The following is a 20316-nucleotide window of genomic DNA, read 5'->3' on the forward strand; positions in this document are numbered from 1 at the left end:
CTCAAAGCGCTCCAAAAAGAGCCAAAACTTATTTACCTCAAATTGGCACTCGAAATTAGCAGGGGCTCTACCTTATTCTTTGCGTGCCTCATTTTCCTCCCTCTACAGTGGAATAACACCATCCCATCACCTTGCTGCAATTTTCTGAAGATAAATTGCTTCAAAGCACTAGAACACCAGAGAAAAGTTCATAGAAAAACAGTACTTTTGTCTTCAGGGAATGCTTGAAATAGCGCACAGGCGATACAGCAGGAACAATGCACTCAGTAATGAAGAGGAAAAAAACCTGAATAGCTGTTCCTTAGCAGCTGCGATGCTCAAGTACAATCTATCCCACGACACTATCCATCCTGTGCATTGGATAAACTGAGACTTGGTGGCACACGACAGTCTTTAATTCGTATGATTGTACTATGGCATTATACATTTTCACACAGGAACTGCACAGTATATCCTACAGACTTCTACCATCCAGCTTAACTGAAACAATGATAACAAGTGCAGACTAAAACAGGCCTTGATGAAATCAGGGTAAGCAGATAGATTAGATAAAAAGAGCCTGAAAAAGCCCTCTGATTATCTGTAGACCTAGCTAGAGCAACATTTGATGTATTATAGAAAGTTCTGATAAAGAACGCTTGTTAGTGCAAAAGCTAAAAATGTTTCCTGGGCCAAACAGGCACCAAATGTCAATGGTACTATTTAAAGGACCGTAGCTGACGGACGTGACATCAGGCCTAGTATTTAAAGATATGTAAGAATTTCATTGCTATTCTGCTTATCAACTGTTTTCACTCAACTGATCATTCAACTAATAGGAAAATAAAAGTGGGTTTATCTTTATTTGTGGAATACTTTTAAACCAAGGGCATACTTGCTTGGTAAACAAAGGCAGATGAACACATTCCTATATTCTTCCCAGCTGCCAAGCTCCCCCAGGTTTTGGAGATACACTGTACAGATGAAAAATTGCAATATGCACCAAGCTCCTAAAACTCAACAATAGACAGTCATTCTCTATGCAGAGTGGCACGAAAGATAGTACATACGTGCTCATCTGTGTCATTGAAAAGTTGGTCCAGTTTATTTAAACTATCAGACCGGTGAGTTTTGTCTGAGTTCTCACTGCAGGTTATCAGGTATACTGAGCCACATTTAAAGGAAAAAACCAAGCTGCCTGTGCAGGCAGAACAGTAATTTCTTAACCTACTCCAGTTCAATGACAGGATTTCTGTGATTGATCTTGGCTCTCTTACAGCTATAGGGTGGGGAGGGGGAAAGAGGGTGACGACCTGCTGGGAGCAGATTCTTCCCATGACTGCCACAGGCCTAATCCTTGTCTGCCTTCTCCTCTCCAGGGCTGTTTCATTCTACTCTTCTCTTCCCCTGCCTAGCTCTTTGCTCCTGCCCTATATCCCTTTATCCAGTCCCCACACTCACTCTGCCCATTTCTCATCCACCTTTCAATCTTTTTTATCACACCTTGCTTTCACTGTCAGCATTTTGATTCCTTGCTCCTGTGCTCTGACCTCTGCTCAGCCAGATGCAAGTCCCCCCTTGCTCAGGCTTCCTTCGACTGTCAATCCCCATCTACTCTAGTCTTCCCATCACTTGAGAGTCCTGATCTCAGCCTTCCTCTCCTCTCTGCTCCAGGGTTTTTTCCCCTCTAGCTGTACATTATCTTGAAGGAATGATGCATGCAGGGTTTTACCAGCGTTGGTTGCACGAAGCAAGCTCAACAGAATCATTGGCTTGTTTTTCGTTGTTTTTAGCAATGGAGATTTGAAAGTGAATGGTTTAGAATGGGGTGGCAACTCCAGCCTGTTTTCTCATGGTGGAAACCTTTTCCCCAGATTTCAAATTCCTTTCAATTATAGATATATTAAATGCTTGCATGTTTAAAAAAAAAAAACAACAAAAAACAGACAAAGAAAACAAAACCAAAAAACACGTGGTCATCAGAATTTAACACAAAAAAGTGATTTGGCTCACATTAAAAAAATCAGCTGAAGTAGAAAACACAGCATGGAAAGCTTCAGCCCAGAGCTAAAGTTTGGCAGTGTTACAAAGCAACAGAAACAGGGTCTGATGAGATTTGACAGGCAGCTTTAATCAAAACCGTAATACCAACCTCACCTAGGACAAATACGTAAAGGAAAGGGCATAATGCCACCCAGTAAATACTTTCAGTATTTAATTAAAAATCAATGATTAAGCAGGCAAAAAATGAATATTTATGATCACCAGTAAACTGTTCACTACAGTTTCACCTCTTATTTTTAGCAAAAATATCAGCTGATCAAGATCATAAAAAACGATCAGTCTGGCTGTCAAGTTTTATCAGATGGTGACATGGATAATAAAGTCAAAATTAAGCCACAATCTATTTAGTTTCAGAACTAACAAATAAATTGTTTATGATGCTTCATGGTTAGCTGAGTAATATCTGGGCATACCAAAATGTTATGCCCATTAAAGAGCTTATCCAAATGCCGACAGGCAAGCATAATAATCCATCTCCCATCCATTATGAAAAACTAGGGGGAAAAAAAAAAAAAAAAATCAAGGTTATCAGCAAAACACTATCTTCTGCTACTGTCAAATAAAGTTAAGCTTGACTTTGGAGAGATGTTAAAGCTTGCTATTGGGGAAGGATTTTTAACAAAACACATGCAAGACTATAAAAAAAAGCAGTCAATTTCTCTGGGAAAACGAGTCAGGTATTTCAATTTACCGGGCGCAATCAGGAAGCCTTTCATCTAGATATCAGCTATAATGCAGGAAAGTGCTAAGCGAGTTCCACAGACTGCTCTCCTACCGTGCATTTTAACTGAGGGAAAAAGAGCAGGAGGCAGTTAACTGTAACATAGATGGCATGAATAACTTCTCACAGTATCAAGTTATCTGGCAGGAAAATTCTTTGAGGTGTAAGACCTGATCCCTAGCCCTGTGCAATCTATTCAACAGCCATTTTTCAGTCGTTTCTTTGCTATTTGTACTGGGACCATCTATCCATTTTACTTGTGGATGATTTATTCAATCTCTGTGACCACTGAAACTTTGCTTTCTGCTATCCCAGCATGAAAATTTACTACTTTTTATTTGGAAAGAAATGAGTGCTCGGCTCTCATCATGTTCCTTACGTTTCAGGTGCTCACCTTGTACTTCAGTTTTCTGTGGCTTATCAGTAAACGCTAACAACGGTGACCTGGACCGCTGTATAACAGGCAAGGTTGGGTCACTGAATGTTATGGTATCCTTTCCACCTGAAACAATCAAAGTGTTACAACTATTAATTCACCAATTACATCCATTGTGCACTAATGATATTCAAACACATCCGACAATTTTTTTGCAATGTTACTGAAAAATACAGAACAGGAAAAGCATCTCAAATGATCCTTCTACAGCACGGAAAAAAATACTCTGTACTGGAGATGGAATATGCAAGTCAAATACAGAAAGGGCATATGTTTTTACCCACGGTACTGAGTAAAGGACAGATTTTGAAAGAAGGCCAGGTGCTGTATGCAGCCAATTGTATTAGCAATTAGCATTCAATTCAGAATATTAATAATCAGATCATACCAAAAGTTTTACAAAGAGTAATGGATCATTTGCATGCTATTACCAGCAAGCGTTCAGCACTGACTCCTTACTCTCTATTACTCTGCCTCAGTGATGACCCTGCTCATATCACATATGTAGTTTTACACTACAGACACACACATATCATCCTACAATGCTCCCTTAAAAAATATTAAAAGCTTAGCATAACTAAGAACTGAGGGAGCAAGCAAGCATACATTGCTGGGGAACAGGAGGGATTTTAATCTGAAAATTCCAGAAACATTTCTGAGCATTTTCATTTTAAGCCAAATGGAAAAGGGCAATTTTCCAGCTCTTTTGCAGACAAAATAGTGCAAGAAACTCTTCAGCTGAGGACTCTGCTGTAGATGCCTAGTCTTTACGTATTTTAGCAATACAGAAAGCAACACCTGCAGATCCTTTAGGAAGCCCTCCACTATTCAGCATGCTCATGTTTTTAGTGACTGACACTACCTTAAACCCAGAGGGGAAATGGCAGGAAATGTGCAAGATCAGCTAAGCGTGGTGTTTGTGTGGCCTCCAGAACAACTGCCAACCAAAAAGTAATGGCCGGGGAGGCGGCAAGCTACTGCTCTATTTATCTCCATAAGAACGGACATTTATGTAACAACCGCTTCTCCCCTCTAAATCTGTTTGTACGTTTCACCTTAAGGCAACATCCTAAATCTAATCACCCATCCAAGACAAAGACTTTCAAAAGAGCACCAGGTCAGGAGATACCCGGAATAAATCCAGCCCTGAGAAAGTTCTGGTGCCTACTAAGAAATAATGAAAGTCAAGCTGTTCCCATGGAGTCTAACTGGACTGCCCCAGTCCCTAACTACTTTTGAAAGCCCTGGCTGTAAATACCTTGATCTTGAAGGTATTAATGATGTTTTTATATCCTTAACATGTTGGGGTATATACTGACTGCAGCAGTACAAATGCAATTAATGCTTTTGAAATATGGATCTTGTCAAGCTTTGATCCCCCTGTCAAGCATGCATCAGAATTCTGCCTTCACCATAGCAATTAATAAAAAAAAATATTAACTAACAGCAAACTGGAGAACCCCCCCAGTGTAAGGCAAAATTAATTAAAATGAAGAGAAAAAAAAAAGGGGGGAGGGCAAAACAAATCCGATGGGTATTTCAAAATGCAAAAGCCCCTAGACGAATGCACTTTCCTGTAACAGTGAAGGACTTTTGTGTTGGAAGAAGAACTAAATCATACAGGGAACTAGTGGTATGAAAACATCCAACAGATATTCATACACAGTCAAAAGTAGCCACATATCCAAAAAGATACAAAAGAATCCAAGAGGAAGTAAAATTCAAAAAGATGATGAAAAAAAAAATTGGGGGGGAGATTTAAGAGGAAAGCAGAAAGCAAAGTCTTTTTCTTTTTTTTTTTTTTTGGAATAAAAAAAAAGTAAAGCCTGAGCTAAAGTCCCTGCAGATTGCAAGACAAGCTTCAGAAAAGAAACTTCTTGACTTCCAGCCAGCATTTACACAGTAAACACATTTGCTTTCACATTTTTCTCTGAAAACCAACTTGGTTACAGAAAATAAAGCTAAGCTCAGTATCCACACATCTAAGCGATGGATGTGGCCCAAAGAGTCAAATGCATATTTATTTATTAACAGTGACTCTCAGCCATTCATGGAGGAGGGACATGGGGGTACTGCTGCACTATATGCTGTGAATCATGATCTGAAGTTGGATTACACACAGGGAATTTCAATTAGCTGCCGTGTAAGCTCAATTTCATAACTTGTATAGCTTTGTGTTCCTCTACTTAATGACTTTTCCAAGGACTTTAGTGAAAAGTATACAGATCTCAAAATAAGCAGACAAATAAGTTTTCAGTAGTAGTAAATTCTTCATTTTCTTCTCCAGGGTTGGGTATCCTCTTATAACCTCTGCTGCACCCTACCCCTCGGTAACTGGCTATCCACCCAGCAGCGTTAATTCCACCTTGCCTCTGCTCCACGCTGATTACTGCAGAGCAAGCGGCAGCGCTGACACTTTCTTATCATCACAGACAGAAAAAGGCTGAGTCATGGTCGGCTCTTTTCTTGGGCTTTTTTCCAGTGGAAATCGGGAATTTTCAGGAAATGATAGATTTTTAAAAAATACAGAATTACTTATCTGACTGTCTAGTGACATCAAATTGTGAGAGGAACAAGGTGGTGTTCGCTGTGTACTATTACTGAATGCACTTAACATATTATGCACGCATGTTTGAACCACAATGTACCTAAGACAAAGCAAAGAATTAAATGCCGCTGCGAACGTCACGTTCTCTGCTTCCTTCTCAAGGCAAGTAGGCTCATAAAAAGAAAATCAGAGCCAAATCTATGCCCAAGCTTGCTTTCTTTTCAGCAATGAACGTTGCAAGAGATTCATTTAATTAAAGCCCATTTTCCAGACAGGGGAAGCTAAAGTTTGTGGTAGGCAGAACTTCTACAGAGAATTAACTATGCTACCAGTTTCACCATTTCAAAAACTAAATATGCACTTCCTCTTGATTTAGCTTCCCCATAGTTAATTCGTGCATTGCTCAAAAAGCAGATGACAAATATGCCTTCTAACAAAAAATTAGAAGCGGTCAAGCTCTTTCTTCAATAGGATAAAGCTTACTAACATCATTTATTAACACCATTTGGAAGATATTAATATCATAGTGACAGCGGATGTTATAAATGTTATATGGACAACGATGCCTAAGTAGGAACATTAACTTCAGATTAAAAACCTGCAATTTATAATGTGCGTTTCTTTCAGCGCTAGAATGAACATCAGCTTTCATCTGCGTATTTTTTCCAATGACGAGAAGTTCAACTCACAACCAAATAATAGTTTTTTCTCTCTGGATTTAAGACTGACTGGATGAGATACTCTCCATGCTCTGCCCCTCACCCGAGATAACATTCAGCTGCAGAGTCCACTGTGGTGGTTCCCACACTGTTTGTTACACGCTGCTGTTCTATGGAGCGGAAGCTTTCCACGCTCTGAAAACTGGTGACCCACCAGGTGTTGCAAGGCTCTTGCTGACCACCTTGGGACTAGACTGCACTTGGAAACAAAAGTGCACTCTTGATTTAGAAGGCAAGCAGCAAATCAACAAACCTTGGGGTTCAACAGAACTCACAATCAAGTGTCATATTGCTTTACAACTCTTTGAGATCATCCTTTCTTACTATTTTCCTCAAGTTAAAGGAATTGTCTTGTAGAACAGTCTCTATTTCTCTTGTGGTCATCTAACTCACTTGACTGAACATCTTAATCTGTCAGATATAAAAATGTTCAGATAATATTTCCGTTTATTTACATGCAGTGACAATATTTAACGTACTGCTAAAATCAGTTACTAAAAATATACGTCAATCAGAACCTACTCCCAAATCCCACTGAGACACTGTAGCTCAGGCCTTCAGGCAGCAAAAGAAAGGAAGGAAAGAGACAGTTGTTATTGTATAAACATTAATTTGATGTCTTACCTACATAGACCAACAATGGTGCAAGAAGTTCCCACTGTTCAATTTTTTTAATACATTTTGCAAGGATTAGAAACACTGCATTTATTAGTGTATGAATTTCATGGAACACTCTTTTTGAAAAAAAAAAAAAAACTACGGTACCTTAAACTGGTGAGTTTATGATACACATTTGTACTGATGTACAGAACCTCATTAGGAGGGTCTTAGACAAATATTTCACCTGCATCCTTTCGAGAATGTGGGGAGGGATAAATGCACTAAGGTGACTAAATGAAGAGTAATCCACGGAAACACATTTGGGACCTTCAGTTCTGGAAAGCGTCAATAAGAGCCAGTTCCAGAAAGGTGATTGAGAATGCCTACAACGGGCAAGCTAAAGTGGAAATACACCCCATCAGGCCAAACGGTTGAACAGCATAGGTTTCACAGAAGGTCTCTTCAGTTTTGTCAAATGTTTTCTTCTAGATGGAAAGGTGAGGTGGAAAAAACACAGAGTCAAAAAACTAGAAACCTAAGCCACGCTATCTCCCACCCCCAGTAGCACTGATAGGAGGCTGTAAACAACAAAGCCTAATGATGCAAACACCAACAATAGAGTAGCATAATTTACAGCGGTTAAAGAAGACACAATTAGGTGTAATGGGAAGAAGAGAAGCAAAAAGTAAATGTAAATTAAATATTGCACATTTTCCTAACAGCGAGGCATATTAGGAAGCAGATTAATCTCCCATTACTTAAGTAATTCAAAACCAAATACAATACTTAAGATGCTACAGGGAATAAGCCCGTTCTGGAGAGATGGACTAGAAAATTTAAGATCATTTACATTTCCAATTTCTCAGAGTTTATGATTCTACAGAAAAACATTAAAAATACAGCAATAAAATCCATGGAAGTTACAAGAAGTACAAAATTAATAAATAAAATTTGTTGAAAAACATAATGGCCAATATCCTGTGTATCATTTTATACAACTGTTTAAATAAAATAGTTTTGGGTTTTTTTGCCTGCAGACTGTGGAGACAATTTGGTTATTTCCAGTATTTAAAACTTTTTTTTTTTCAGTATACATATTTGACTTAAAGAGTCTAGTGATTTTTGGTTTCAACTTAACATTTATTAGAGGTTTCTAATTTCGCAAATGTGCTGAACAGCACATTCGCAAAATAACTGTCATTTAAAAAATTACAGCCAAGCTTTTCTTAAATGCAAATATACCCTCAGAAACTAAATAATGCAAGCTGTTCTCTTGAGTTTTTACTAACCTGGAAGACTCCACAAGCCAGCAATTTCCAAAGTTCTTAATTTCTTTTCCAGTTCTGCCACTCGATTACCTAGAATTCTTCGGAAAAAGAAAACAAAACCAAAAGCCAGGGATAGTCAGCTGAGATGAGATTGCTTGTTATACTAAGAAAACCCAATTGCTTACGTGACTACAGTTCAATTTTTAACTTGTTACTTAACTAGGGCAGTAAACCTGTATGCAGTCATCTCTTTTCACTAATGGCAATGGACAACCACCTCCAGAGTTAAAAGAAAATGAAGTACAGTTGTCTAATCTATCCCATGGTTTAAAAAAAAAAAAAAGTCTAGGATGTACTGGACATTCAACCTTTGCCCTTCCGTAAAGACAAAGAATAGCAACTCACGATATTTCTGTTTCCTTGCCTGCAAATCTCTCTTCCCAGTTACTTTTACTTTCTCTACAGCTAAAACCAGAAGGTAAAAGCTATGCAGACAAAATATGGAAAACTCGAGGCAACATCTAGATTCATTTTGAAGTTCTAAGACACAATTTTGGCCTAGACCTTTATTCACAGAGGTTTCTCTAGCACTAAGATAGCTTAAAATAGCAAGGAATATCTTTTCCATTACATCTTTGCTTTTAGAGCTGAACTCTGTTCTCTACTTTACTGTTTTCTACTTCACTAAAAAGCTTCAAGCTTTTATCACCCACTCTTAGTTTTCACTGCATTTCTTGGGTCATCTCTTCTTTTGTATCTGACTCCTACACAAATACTATTTGCAGTTAGCTCTCCTGCAGGAATTAACTTTTAGTCTTAATTCTCTCCCAAGATCAAATGAGAGATTTCTATCTTGCAAAGAGAGCTCTTTTTTCCAATGAATTTTTGAAAGTGTTTCTCTCACAGGCACAGCAAGTCTCCTAGAGTTAAAAGTCTTTAAATAAATCCCAAACAATACTCAACAGAGTGAGAAACCTAGACGAGGCAGCAATTCTAAACATGACAGCAGAGATAATGGACAGCAAGTTTTACTCATCAAATTACAGCAACAGGATAAGCCAGTTAAATTTGAATGGAATGCTGAGAAGCAGCATATCACAACACACTAAGGCAATAGTATCTTCCCATGCTCACCAGAGCTGTGTAATGCTGCACTGTGTGCTCTCCACCAAGGGTTTTATGCTGCAGACATTTGAGCATACTGGGAATGTCATTACTGACAAGATGGCAATATCTGGGAAGGACGTGAAGAATAGCAAAGCAAACCCAGCAAATGTCAAAGGGGCTAGAAAAATTGATTAACAAGGACTAAGTATTTTTGAAATCTCTACTCTGAGGGCTCTGCAATGACACAATGAAAGCCTGTAAGTATTTTAAAGATTACAAAAATATCAAGATGAAAGAAAGAATGTGAAAGAGAAAGAGAAAGCTTATAATAAATATCAAAGAAAGCACTGAAAGGTACAGGGGTGTATATCAACTAAAAAGCAAACAGTCCATTACCTTTACAAGCAGCGGAGAGAAGACATTTGGGAGCAGTTATGTTTATTTCTCCACTGAAACTCAGTAATCAAATAGGTTACCAAGGTTATGATGGATCTATTGCTGTCTTCTCCAATTACAATCAAAACTGTTCAAGTCTAGATTTTGTTTTCAGAATGCTTCCATCTGGTATGAGAGACTCAGCCTTAATAACTCTGCTTTCATATCCCAGTGCACGGCCCGACACCCGGCAACTGCGCTCTGCAGTACAAAGGTGATGGAGAAAGGCCCAGAGCAACTTCCAAGAAGCTCTACCTTGGGCACAGGGAGCCCGCTCCCATCTCCCTGCCCAAGGCCCCACCAAAGGTCAGCCAAAGGACGTGGAGTTCCCCTGCCTTAGAGGGGCAGGGAACAGACAGAGATGATGCAAGACTTACTCCACGTCATGTTAGCTCAGCCAGGGAGCTGACAACACAAAGTTGATGTGGCTAATGACTGTCACCACAAACGGGTCACAAGTTTAGCACTTCCGCCAGGAAAAGAAAAAATCCTTATTATTTTCCTAAGTAGTTCACCAGTAGTTCCAGGGCAGAAAAGCGGGGAAAGATACTGCCCTCCCTGTGGGCTAGCTGTATCACAGAAGGAAACTCAACCCTCTGCATCAAGTGCAGTTATGGCTAGTGCTCTTTTTATTCAGACAACAATAGCAAAGTCACTTTTCTCTTGCTTCTTTTAAATTTTATAATTCATTTATCAGCTGTACCACACTATTTCTAAAGGTTTTGGAGCAAATATATCCTGATAATTCCTACTGTATTCTTAGAAGAGGCGCTGAGCTATTTTCTAACCTTTGTTGCAGGCTCTCACACAGAAGGATCATTCTGCAGCCCTGGACAATGGCTGGCAAAAAGAGAGGACAATACTTAACCCTGCTCCTTTCATTCAGGAGGAGAGCGAAATACATTCAGTGACGAGTATGATTCCAGTTTGCTCCAAACCACATGGTCTGAAGACAGGTATGGGAGAAATGAACCCTACATAAAGCTGCCAGTTCTTACAGGAACTTTTTTTGAAAAATAAATGTGTAAGCAATCCTGAACACAGTGTGGTTTATCCCATTCCTTCCTTTCCCCTGTGACCTCCAGATAATTTGCCACTCCATCTGTGCTGTGGGAAGACTGAGCTGTGGTGGCCTGGAACAGTAGGTATTTTTAAAGGGGCTGCATGGGTTGGTAACATCAAATTCTCTAATCTATTTTTTTATCTCTAGCCATAGTGGACCAGATCCTTTGACTAGAACAGAAGGATCATGTCATGGACAAAGGTGCTGATAGCATTCCTGTTGTCCGCTGGTCATGTCTCTAATGCAACAAGGGAGTTAGTCTAAACCTCCCTCCAGGATAAGGTTTTACAGAAATCTGTTGTTCACGCAACAGGAATGCTCCCACCTAAATTTACAAGCTCCTTTCTAGCTCTCCCATGCTTCCCAACATACATGGCCATAATCTGAAGGGAGCTGTGCTGATTTAGAGCACCAGAGCTCCGTTCACCTCACCTTCAATTTAGATCTTGCTACAGAAGGCATATACCCTCATACAGATACAATCACCCAAATGTCTGTAAATAGGGTCTGTCACAGTCGCATATCTAGTTCTATACATCACATAGAAACATTTACTCAGTTACAGACTGACACAATCCTTTTTGTAATTTTGGTCATGACCAAGCTTGCCCAAGTTAGAAATGTTAAAATTAGTGCAACGTCTCTAAGCAGCAGAGCAGCTTCTATGCTGATCTGGCTTGCATGGGTGCTGGCAAACTCAGGAACAAATTGCACTAAAAAGAACATCTAATAAATGGTTTATTGCTGGTAGAAGAAAAAAAGATTTTTATCCGCTTGCTAGGCAGGGTTAGGACTGATTATTTTTGCATTTATGTAACTATTTAATCTTGCAACACATTACTGCATACAGAATTCATTTACAATTGCTTTTTCAAATGAAGCTACTGTGCTTGTTAGGAAAAACATAGGATGTTACTTAAACTTAGCAGTAGTAGCTACCAATCACCTGGGGAAAATGACCTGTTTTGTTCCCAAACAACTTCTTTTTTTCTTAAAAGTGGGGCTAAAAGAATTAAAGGCTGGATTTAGCCCACTTGTTCCAAGGCACATACTCCCACAGCTCCTTTTCCCATGCCACATATTTAGAAAAGCGGCAATAATAATAGTGTGTCTGTTCCAAGAGCAAGTGGCAACGGATGTTTTTAACAACAGTGTAACAGCAGAAAGTCAACTTCGACAGCACATCCAAATTCTAATTTATGTAAAAAAATCCACTGTCTTGTTTTTGCTTCAGTTAATCAGAAAGCAAATCTACCATTCTGCTATTGTGAACTTATACAGCCGTATCTCAATCCGCAAGCAACAAAAGAGGCTTTGACTTTAGAGCAGGTTAACTGTTTGGAGGAAGATAAGTTCATACTGTTTGAAAAGTCTAATTTACAGATAATAGAATCACTAACAGGTCAATCATCTATAAAATATCAAAAGCAGAACTTCTTCCCTGAATGAAACAACCACCTCAAAATCTCATGTTCTTTACCCAGTAGCATCTCACCTGCTTCACACAACAATCTGAAAGAGTAACTGTGTCCTCCACACATGCTCTTTGCACGGGGAAAGCCAGGCAAACAGGACAGAGGGGTGAAGGAGAAGACTTCCACCTTCTGATTTATGTAAAACCTTTTGTCGTTACAATTCTCTCTAGCCCCACATCCTTCTCAACTTCCTACTTTGAATGGAGAGATGTTTTCAACAAAAGAATGCACCTTCTACTAGTACCAGTTTATGGACCTGCCCATTTTACTTGTGCACTGGCCTCACTCTTCACCTCTAACCTTCTCCAACAGGTGGGCAGTTGCTTTCTCATTTTCAGAAGCCAGCAGTCTTTACTTGTAACTTTTTACATGGCAAATAAGTGCCCCCAACAACTAGCTAATGAACTTCAAATAAAGGATGTTTTTCCCTGATGTCCTACGAGCGTTTCTCTTTTACACTTTAAGCCTTCTGTTTCTTAGGTGTTTCTACTCGAAGTTGTTCCCATTCCTCCTAGCTCCTTAAAAGTTTCTTTAATCCACCTAAAGCCAAAGCTGACAAGAAGAATGAGCATACCACACAGGAGTGTGGCTGAGGCTCTTCACTCAACTTGCCTAGGATTTGTCTTTCTTTTTTTTTTTTCCCTGAAGCATCCTGAACTGAACACAACACTACAGCTCTGAGCACGCTCCTGACCTGGGAGAGATGTGGACTGCCACCTCCCTCTAAGATCTGATTTTCTATTGGGCACAGGCTACTAGTTTGTGCACGCATCCAGTCTCTACTCCTGTGGCCATATATGACCAGTTGGGCATGCAGATAAAAGAATCGTATCTCCTTGTGAAGGCTTATCTCAAGAAAACCCATACTCAATACTTGAAAGCAGAGACAGTGGTATCAGAAAGTAAAGCCATCATTGCAATGATACATTTGAGAGATGCAAGAGACTGTATGTGATCAAAGAGAGTTAAAAAATTAAGAAAGAAGTTTCCTATGGTTATAGGCAAACGTATGCAAACTCCAACATCAGGTAATGATACAGTACCAGGATGTAAAAGGCAAAGACTGGTTATAATTGGAATAACAAAAGTTATTCCCTCGATGTTTTCCTTCTGATGTTACATTAGCAGTAAGAGGGCAGTAAGCAGGTGTTAGCCCTTCACTAGCACTGCTCAGCGCAGGAACTGCTCTTGCATTACATGACACACTTACAGACACGAATTGACTGAGCTGCCATCAGCTAGATCTGGGCTACATTTTCACTGCTTTAGTCTCTTTTAGCTGATTAGGCATTTGCTTTCTCAAGAGTATTAAGAGTGGCTATAAACTGCTCTTCCACTTCTGTTGCCACATCACTAAGAATTATGCAATGGAGCCTGCCTAGTATCAGAGTTATCAATTTTCAAAATGAATCATCTATTCTAGTGCAATACAGTTTACTTCAGTACTACTCCTTCCTTTCATGAAAGATGTCTGCCTGTTTCTGGCATCTGGTCCTGATGTGCTTTTGAGAAGCCTGAATAAACCTCTGATTACCAGTAGTGACTCAGTGTTAACAAAAAAAAAAAGGGGGGGGGGAACTGAGCACAGAATCAAGGAACACTTCCTAGCTCTGATTTTCATACACTGTACAAGGACAATAATATCAGAATGTCAGAAAATGTGTCAAAAATGATTATATTCTGCCATGATAGGAGCTGTGCGAGACACAAAGAATTTTACTGATGAGTAGTACAGCTAAGAGTAAACAAATTCTCCTTGAAAGTTCAGTTCAGATTTTTCAAAAAAATCATATAGTAGCAATCCAACTATGTTTATCTCCTACAACTTTTGGCAAAGTAACTATAGGAGCAACAGCTATCATTTGTACGACACATAGGCCACTAGCCTGTGACAAATGTTACACTAAATCTTTTCAGACCCTTTCCTAGGTGCAACATTTACTACTCCCACCAGTGTTCATTAGCAAATTCCTACATTAACAACCAATTATCACATATCTTCTCCTCCAGTTCAAGGATGTCCTTCCTCCCAGCAGCTTTTCTTTAGCCCTCCCTACAGACTACCTGCTAGAAGTCCCCCCTGTGTTATGGTTTTTCTTAAACCTGAGCAGCAAACCAATCCTTGCCTAGCAGAGGCAGACAGGTCTCTGTCAACCCCAGACTTTACCACAAAAACGTGACTTTTCTCTAAACACATACCTGATCTTAAAAACTAAAGAATCCACCAGTTAACAATGACAATGAATTTTCTGTGAAAATGGACCTTCCTTCCCATGTCCCCAAAACTCCCCCAAAACTATGACTTTTCCATAGCTTGTTAAGTTCTATTTTACTTAGAAGTCATGCTACCTACTTGTTGGTTTGCCTTTGGTGTTGTATGACCATGTTTTTTTCATGGATAGTTTCCAGCAATGCAGTGGCCAGTGATTTGAGATCTGAAATGGACTGTGGTGTGGCTGGTAGGCTACATCCATGATCCTCCGACAACAACTCTTGGACTATAATGTTAAAAACACAAATGAGTTTTGGCTTCTCATGCACAGAGATGAGACACAAACATTTACTTAGCATTAAAGAACTACGCTCGTTACTTAAATGAATACATATTTTTTTCCTTCAATTAACAAACAAAGCTAAAAGACCAGAAATATAATCTCTAGCTGGCATAAAGATGGTGGCTTTCTAAACCAATCGTTATTCCACAGCAATTGCCAGAACAAGTATAGGCAGACACATCTTACGTTAACTTAATTCTGCTTTTGGAAAATTATTTTTGTTCAGAAGGAAACAAACTCATTCTTCTACAGGCCTACAGATTGGTATAAATCAGTCACTTCTCTCCCACTTACATTAAAATATAAGCCCACAAGGAAGCTTTTATATTACTTTCTAGAATTATGATATCCTTCAGGTTATTTAAGACTGATGTGAAAATACAGTCACCCATGAACTCTTCCTCTGCAGCTTAGAGCCTGTACCTCTCAACCACATCAAGAAGTTCACTAGTATCATTAACTTCTGTAACTAAAATGTGGCTCTGCCTCTTCTTTATATATATATATATATATGCACACACAAGTACATGGAGAAGAGGACAGAAGAGAAGTCAAAAACAGAGAGCGAGTTTCAACCTACCATGACAAATGCTACTGATCTTGTGTGTGTGTATGAATACACCAACACCTAAACAGTAGGGTGCCAGGTATCCTCTTTGGCTGAAAGAATTTTCTCTTCTTTCTTTCCTAATTTTGATATTTTGTTTGAAGGGGGAAAAAGAAATTACTGCATTTTGCAATCCCATGAAGAAACATGGGACAAAAGGATTTCCTGCAAAACATCTGAATGTAAAAGCTTCGAAGACTATGAGCAGAAAACCTGACTTGGGGCCCCTCCTCTACCACCCAGTCTGTTTTTCATTGGAATATGAATTGTGATTGCCATTGTTAGCAGAGCAAAGAGATGAATAAAGAAGTGATTTGTCAGGGTCAAAGTTGCAGAGGGGTTTAGAGATTAAAAAAAAAAATTGATAAAACTGACAGGGAAGAAAATTAATGGCAAAAGAGTAACAAAAGGAGAAGCAATACTCAACAGGCAAATTTTATATTGTCAAGTCAACTGAGAAAAGGATGAAAATTAGCACATGATAATAAACAGGAAAGAGAAGAAAGATTTTGGTTTGGTTGGTGAGGAAAGGATCACTGAAATTAAGAAGTAAGATAGAAGGAATTAAAGGAGATACGCAACACCATGCTGCATTTACGTAATACCTTGCTTTGCAGACAGGACTCCGGTCAGAGCACTGCTACTGGATCTACTATGAGTCTTTGAATTTTTTCGTCTCTCTAGTGCGTTCTAAGGAAACAGCGAATATCTATTTAGAAAAACAGTACCCAACAAATCCTTTCATTAGGAGTAAAGAATCTTTTGGATTTTGGTCTCAGAACAACTCTGCAGGGCCTGGAGCTTACACCCATAGTAACCCGTCGGAGCGTGACTCTCCTGGAGTATTATTCTCCAGCCAAAACAGTCTTTGCAACGTTACAAAGACTCATTCTGTCTCATTGCAATCACTTATTGTAGTCTCGCCCACCCTCTCCCCCCAATGCATTTTTAAGACTTGCCTATTTTTTAATAATCTGCTGAGTGCCAGTGAAGATACTGCAGTATCCTGTAGAGAATATCAGTTGGGAACAAAATTGGACTTTCCCCACCATTTCTTTGGATAGGCTTCAAAGGGAAAGCTCAAACTCCTCTATCGGAGTTTCTACAAGCCCTTTTAGTAGCAAATACTGACTTTGAGGAATTATCAGCAGAATGACCCTGCTACAGAAGTCCAGCTCTTCCAAAACAATTACAGTTCTGTGAAACCCACCAGACCACCAAGATGCTCAGTTCTCACCAATAAGCTAACTGACACTCTGAGAGACTCGAGTCATAAGCGTGAACGGACACTGAAATGAACTTGGTACTTTGAGGAGCTTTGCCCAAGCACAAAAAAGCAATTAGTGCTGTGACTGCTTCACAGTGACCTAAATGGTTAAGAAGTCCTATTGACAGTCCTAAGACCACCCTTCTCATGCCTTGACAAGCAGCCTTCCCCTTCCACACCCCAAAATCACTTGCAGAAGAAAATAGAGTGCTTGACTTCAGGGAAGAATATTTTGCCCTCAGGATTCAGTCATCAAGGTTTCATGCAAAACAGCATATATCTTAACCCAGGAATGGAAGAACAAGGAAGACTTAGCAATCATTAAGACACATGAAGAAACAGGGCAGCCATTAGGGTAGAGGGAGACAAGAGCTGCTTGTGACGGCAACACAGTCGCAGCCATTCACCACTCACTGCGTGACCTGCTACGTTTCACCTACCAGCAGGCTGGGAGGCTGATCACCCTCCCCAGCAGGAGGAGGGTCCCCCCACAGAACTTAAAAAAAGGTATTTAATTCATTTTTCAAAATACTCTTAATGGGTATCCCTTTGTACTACATCAGCTAAGAAGCCTACAAGGAAGACTGAGCATGTAATACGTATACATACTAATATTGTCAGAATGTTAACGGCGGATTTTTCTTTGAAGACACAATTTTGTTCTTTAAATGCATATGAACATGAGAATGAACAATAACCTCCATGAACAACAAAGCACAGTTCAGATGATACACTGCATGTATCTGCAAGGATCTTACCTTATATTTAGTAATATTAGACTTAAGAAGGTTGACTTCCTCTTGAAGTTGTTTTAATCTCTCTTGAAGATACCTGAAAAAGAAATGTAATCCTTTACTTCATGTTACCTTCAAGTACTGCCTCAAGCGCTCCTCTTTACTATTTCGCATGTCCTCTCTTTGAACTACTGAGAGTTCTTTTCCCTCTGCAGTTTTGTGAGGGATAAAATAACAAAATCTTACTGCTCTTGACCCCATAAAACTTTAAGTAGGGAAACAAATTGCATCAGAAAAGGAGGCTGCCCTTGTGTTAGATTTGTCAAGCATGCTGCACAACCATTTTATATAGGTCCTCAGGTTTTTGGGGAGGGAAGCTAAAAGGATATATTTATGTCTAGAGGAAATAGTCAGGAAGCATTTATTTGTGTCCTCTGTAGTTGAAGGTTTGCGAGATGGACGCATGAAGATTTGTATATATGTCAACACAAGACTCAACTATGCAGAACTTTTGCATTGCAATATCCATCACTTACATGGCACTTCTCATTAGCAATCACAAAGTAGAAAATTTAACAGTATAGTTGAAAAATGGTATACAGTTAACTGAAACAGTACAGTTCTTCCTAATAGAGTTTATGCACTTGGATTAGACAACTGTTTCCACATAGGAAAATATATTTTTCATTTATAAAGGGTGTATAAAATATCCTCTTTCATGTAGCGCAACTGCAGCTGTATTAGGGTTTGTGACAATTTGACTATTTTAGAGAAAAACATCATATCACTGTCAGGGGAGCAGGGGTCTTAAGTTGATACAGAAGTCTGTAGGCCACGCAAACGAGAAAAAAACCCTGGAGTTGCTGGGAGGAAGTAATGCCTTTGGTATTACGCTTTCCTGCCCGAAGCATAAGTCTCTGCAAACAGATAGTGTCTTACAAGATCTGTTTCATTTTAAGGTAATTGTTGACATTAAGGGCGGTACCTGCTATGGCTCTGTCAGTGACACCTCTCTCTCATCCTTAGCAGAGACTATAGAACACATTCTTTTCCCAAGGAAGTGGCAAGAATATCTACATGGGTGATTTCACCAGCAACTTTTGTTGGCAAATCACTCCATGTTGACAACCTCTCCCTGTGGTGACAATTATGTCTGAAGCGCAGGGTACAAAAAGTCCCTGTTCCCAATCCAGGATTAGCCCATTACAGCTAACTATGAGTTTCTGAAGACACCAATTTTTAATATTCTTGCTTTTGGTGCCAGTGATGGGAATAAAAAGGTCTGTGCTTCTCTTCCTTTTCCGTGTTTAGCTCTATTTGGGAATATCACTGACATCTCTGTAGCCAAATAAAACATTGGTAATTTCCTGTAGCTGACTTTCTCAATATTATTTGATGGTTAGCTACAATACAAACAAAACAGACAAAACAGATTACGAAAATCTCTTAACTTTTATTCTTGGATATATTTTCTTTAAAGTTTTGTTGTGACTGACTTCCTGATGCTCCTGTTAAAGCAATACACTGCTTGTTCTACAGAAACACTAAGGTTTGCAATGCACTCACCTGTTCTCCATACACAGAGCATCTACGTCGATGATACGGTTTGCATGCCCTCCTAAGACATGGTTAAGCTCTTGGTTTAGTCTGTCAGACTTATCTTGGTAAAAAGAGCGTTCCTCTTTCACATCCTGTAACTCATCCAGTGCAGCCTGAAGATCGTATCTCAGAGTCTCGATCTGAGAAGAAAGGAGAGCTGTATGACTATTTTGAAGCTTAAACAAACTGAAAACAACAACAAGCACTGCATGTTTGAACAGGATTGATTTTGGACAGTCAAAAATCTTTCTGAAGCTCATAACCCCTGGCACTTTTACTCTATTTTGGCATTATTTCATTAATTTGAAGTTAAGTAACTTTAGCAGTTAGACTTGTTTTACAAAAGTTCTAGAAAACAACTGAAATGTAACAAGAAAAGAAACCTTAATCCATACTATAATTCTGCTACAAACATATTAAGCTGGTTTTAGTATGCAATTTCTAGGACTCCAGGAATGAACTTAACTGAATAAGAATTTGGCAAATTTGGAGGATGAAGAAAAAGTCTGTAAGGGGGAATTTATACTAATTACGGGACTTTGAGCAATGAAGTTCCAAAGAACAGGAAGAACAACTGAGAAAAGTACAAAATAAGCCAGCATGGAGTTGACAGGGTGAGCTTTGCTATTAAGCAAAAGGGTGGAAGATTCCAGCATGAAACATACTCAAAGACCAAGAGCTTCAAACTTCCAAGGAGAGGAATACTGTGAGAAAAGTCAGCAATGAGTTGAGAAGTCTCCACTGGCACCTCAGAAAACACTGAGAAGCCAGGAAGGACAACAGAACACCATGTGAAAAGAGGCCAGGTGATGGACAGAGAGAGCGCAAGCTTGGGAACAGAGATACCAGACAGAATCACACTGCAAGAAGACCAAGTGCAGCCAACAATCCTTCTGGTAAGCTAACGTAGCGCTGCGCTTGAGTGAAGACTGAAAAACAAGAAATACACACTTCTTCTTGGATCACAGAATGGCTCATTCAGCGTGGAACTGTCATTGGTAGGAAGGAGTGTGGGAACAACAGAAAACACAAACCCCCAAAATTGTCCAGAAAGCTATGTATCGGTATTAGGGAAAGAGTCTGATTAATTGGATGCTGCATGGTATGTAGTATTAATACAGACTTGAGGTACGAAAAAG

General features: G+C 39.3%; 1 protein-coding gene across 7 annotated transcripts in view; it reads right to left on the reverse strand.

Moving 5' to 3' along the window:
- The window catches only part of CCDC149 (coiled-coil domain containing 149), a 60020-nt gene that overhangs the window by 11687 nt on the left and 28017 nt on the right, over nucleotides 1–20316 (reverse strand). For 4 of the 7 annotated variants that reach the window (XM_087737051.1, XM_087737047.1, XM_087737046.1 and 1 more), the window contains exons 6-12: nucleotides 19145–19317; nucleotides 17603–17675; nucleotides 16183–16267; nucleotides 14769–14913; nucleotides 8357–8433; nucleotides 6990–7022; nucleotides 3159–3266 (exon numbers count right to left, since the gene is read on the reverse strand). In XM_087737051.1, coding sequence (XP_087593177.1) covers nucleotides 3159–3266; nucleotides 6990–7022; nucleotides 8357–8433; nucleotides 14769–14913; nucleotides 16183–16267; nucleotides 17603–17675; nucleotides 19145–19317 — 694 coding nt within the window. The remainder of the gene's footprint in view (nucleotides 1–3158; nucleotides 3267–6989; nucleotides 7023–8356; nucleotides 8434–14768; nucleotides 14914–16182; nucleotides 16268–17602; nucleotides 17676–19144; nucleotides 19318–20316) is intronic. The other 3 variants (XM_087737049.1, XM_087737048.1, XM_087737050.1) reach the window with 2 other exon arrangements.

The sequence above is a fragment of the Nipponia nippon genome, unplaced genomic scaffold, assembly GCF_047370975.1.
Source record: "Nipponia nippon isolate SJK-2023a ecotype South Korea unplaced genomic scaffold, ASM4737097v1 scaffold_6, whole genome shotgun sequence".
Taxonomy (NCBI): Eukaryota; Metazoa; Chordata; class Aves; order Pelecaniformes; family Threskiornithidae; genus Nipponia; species Nipponia nippon.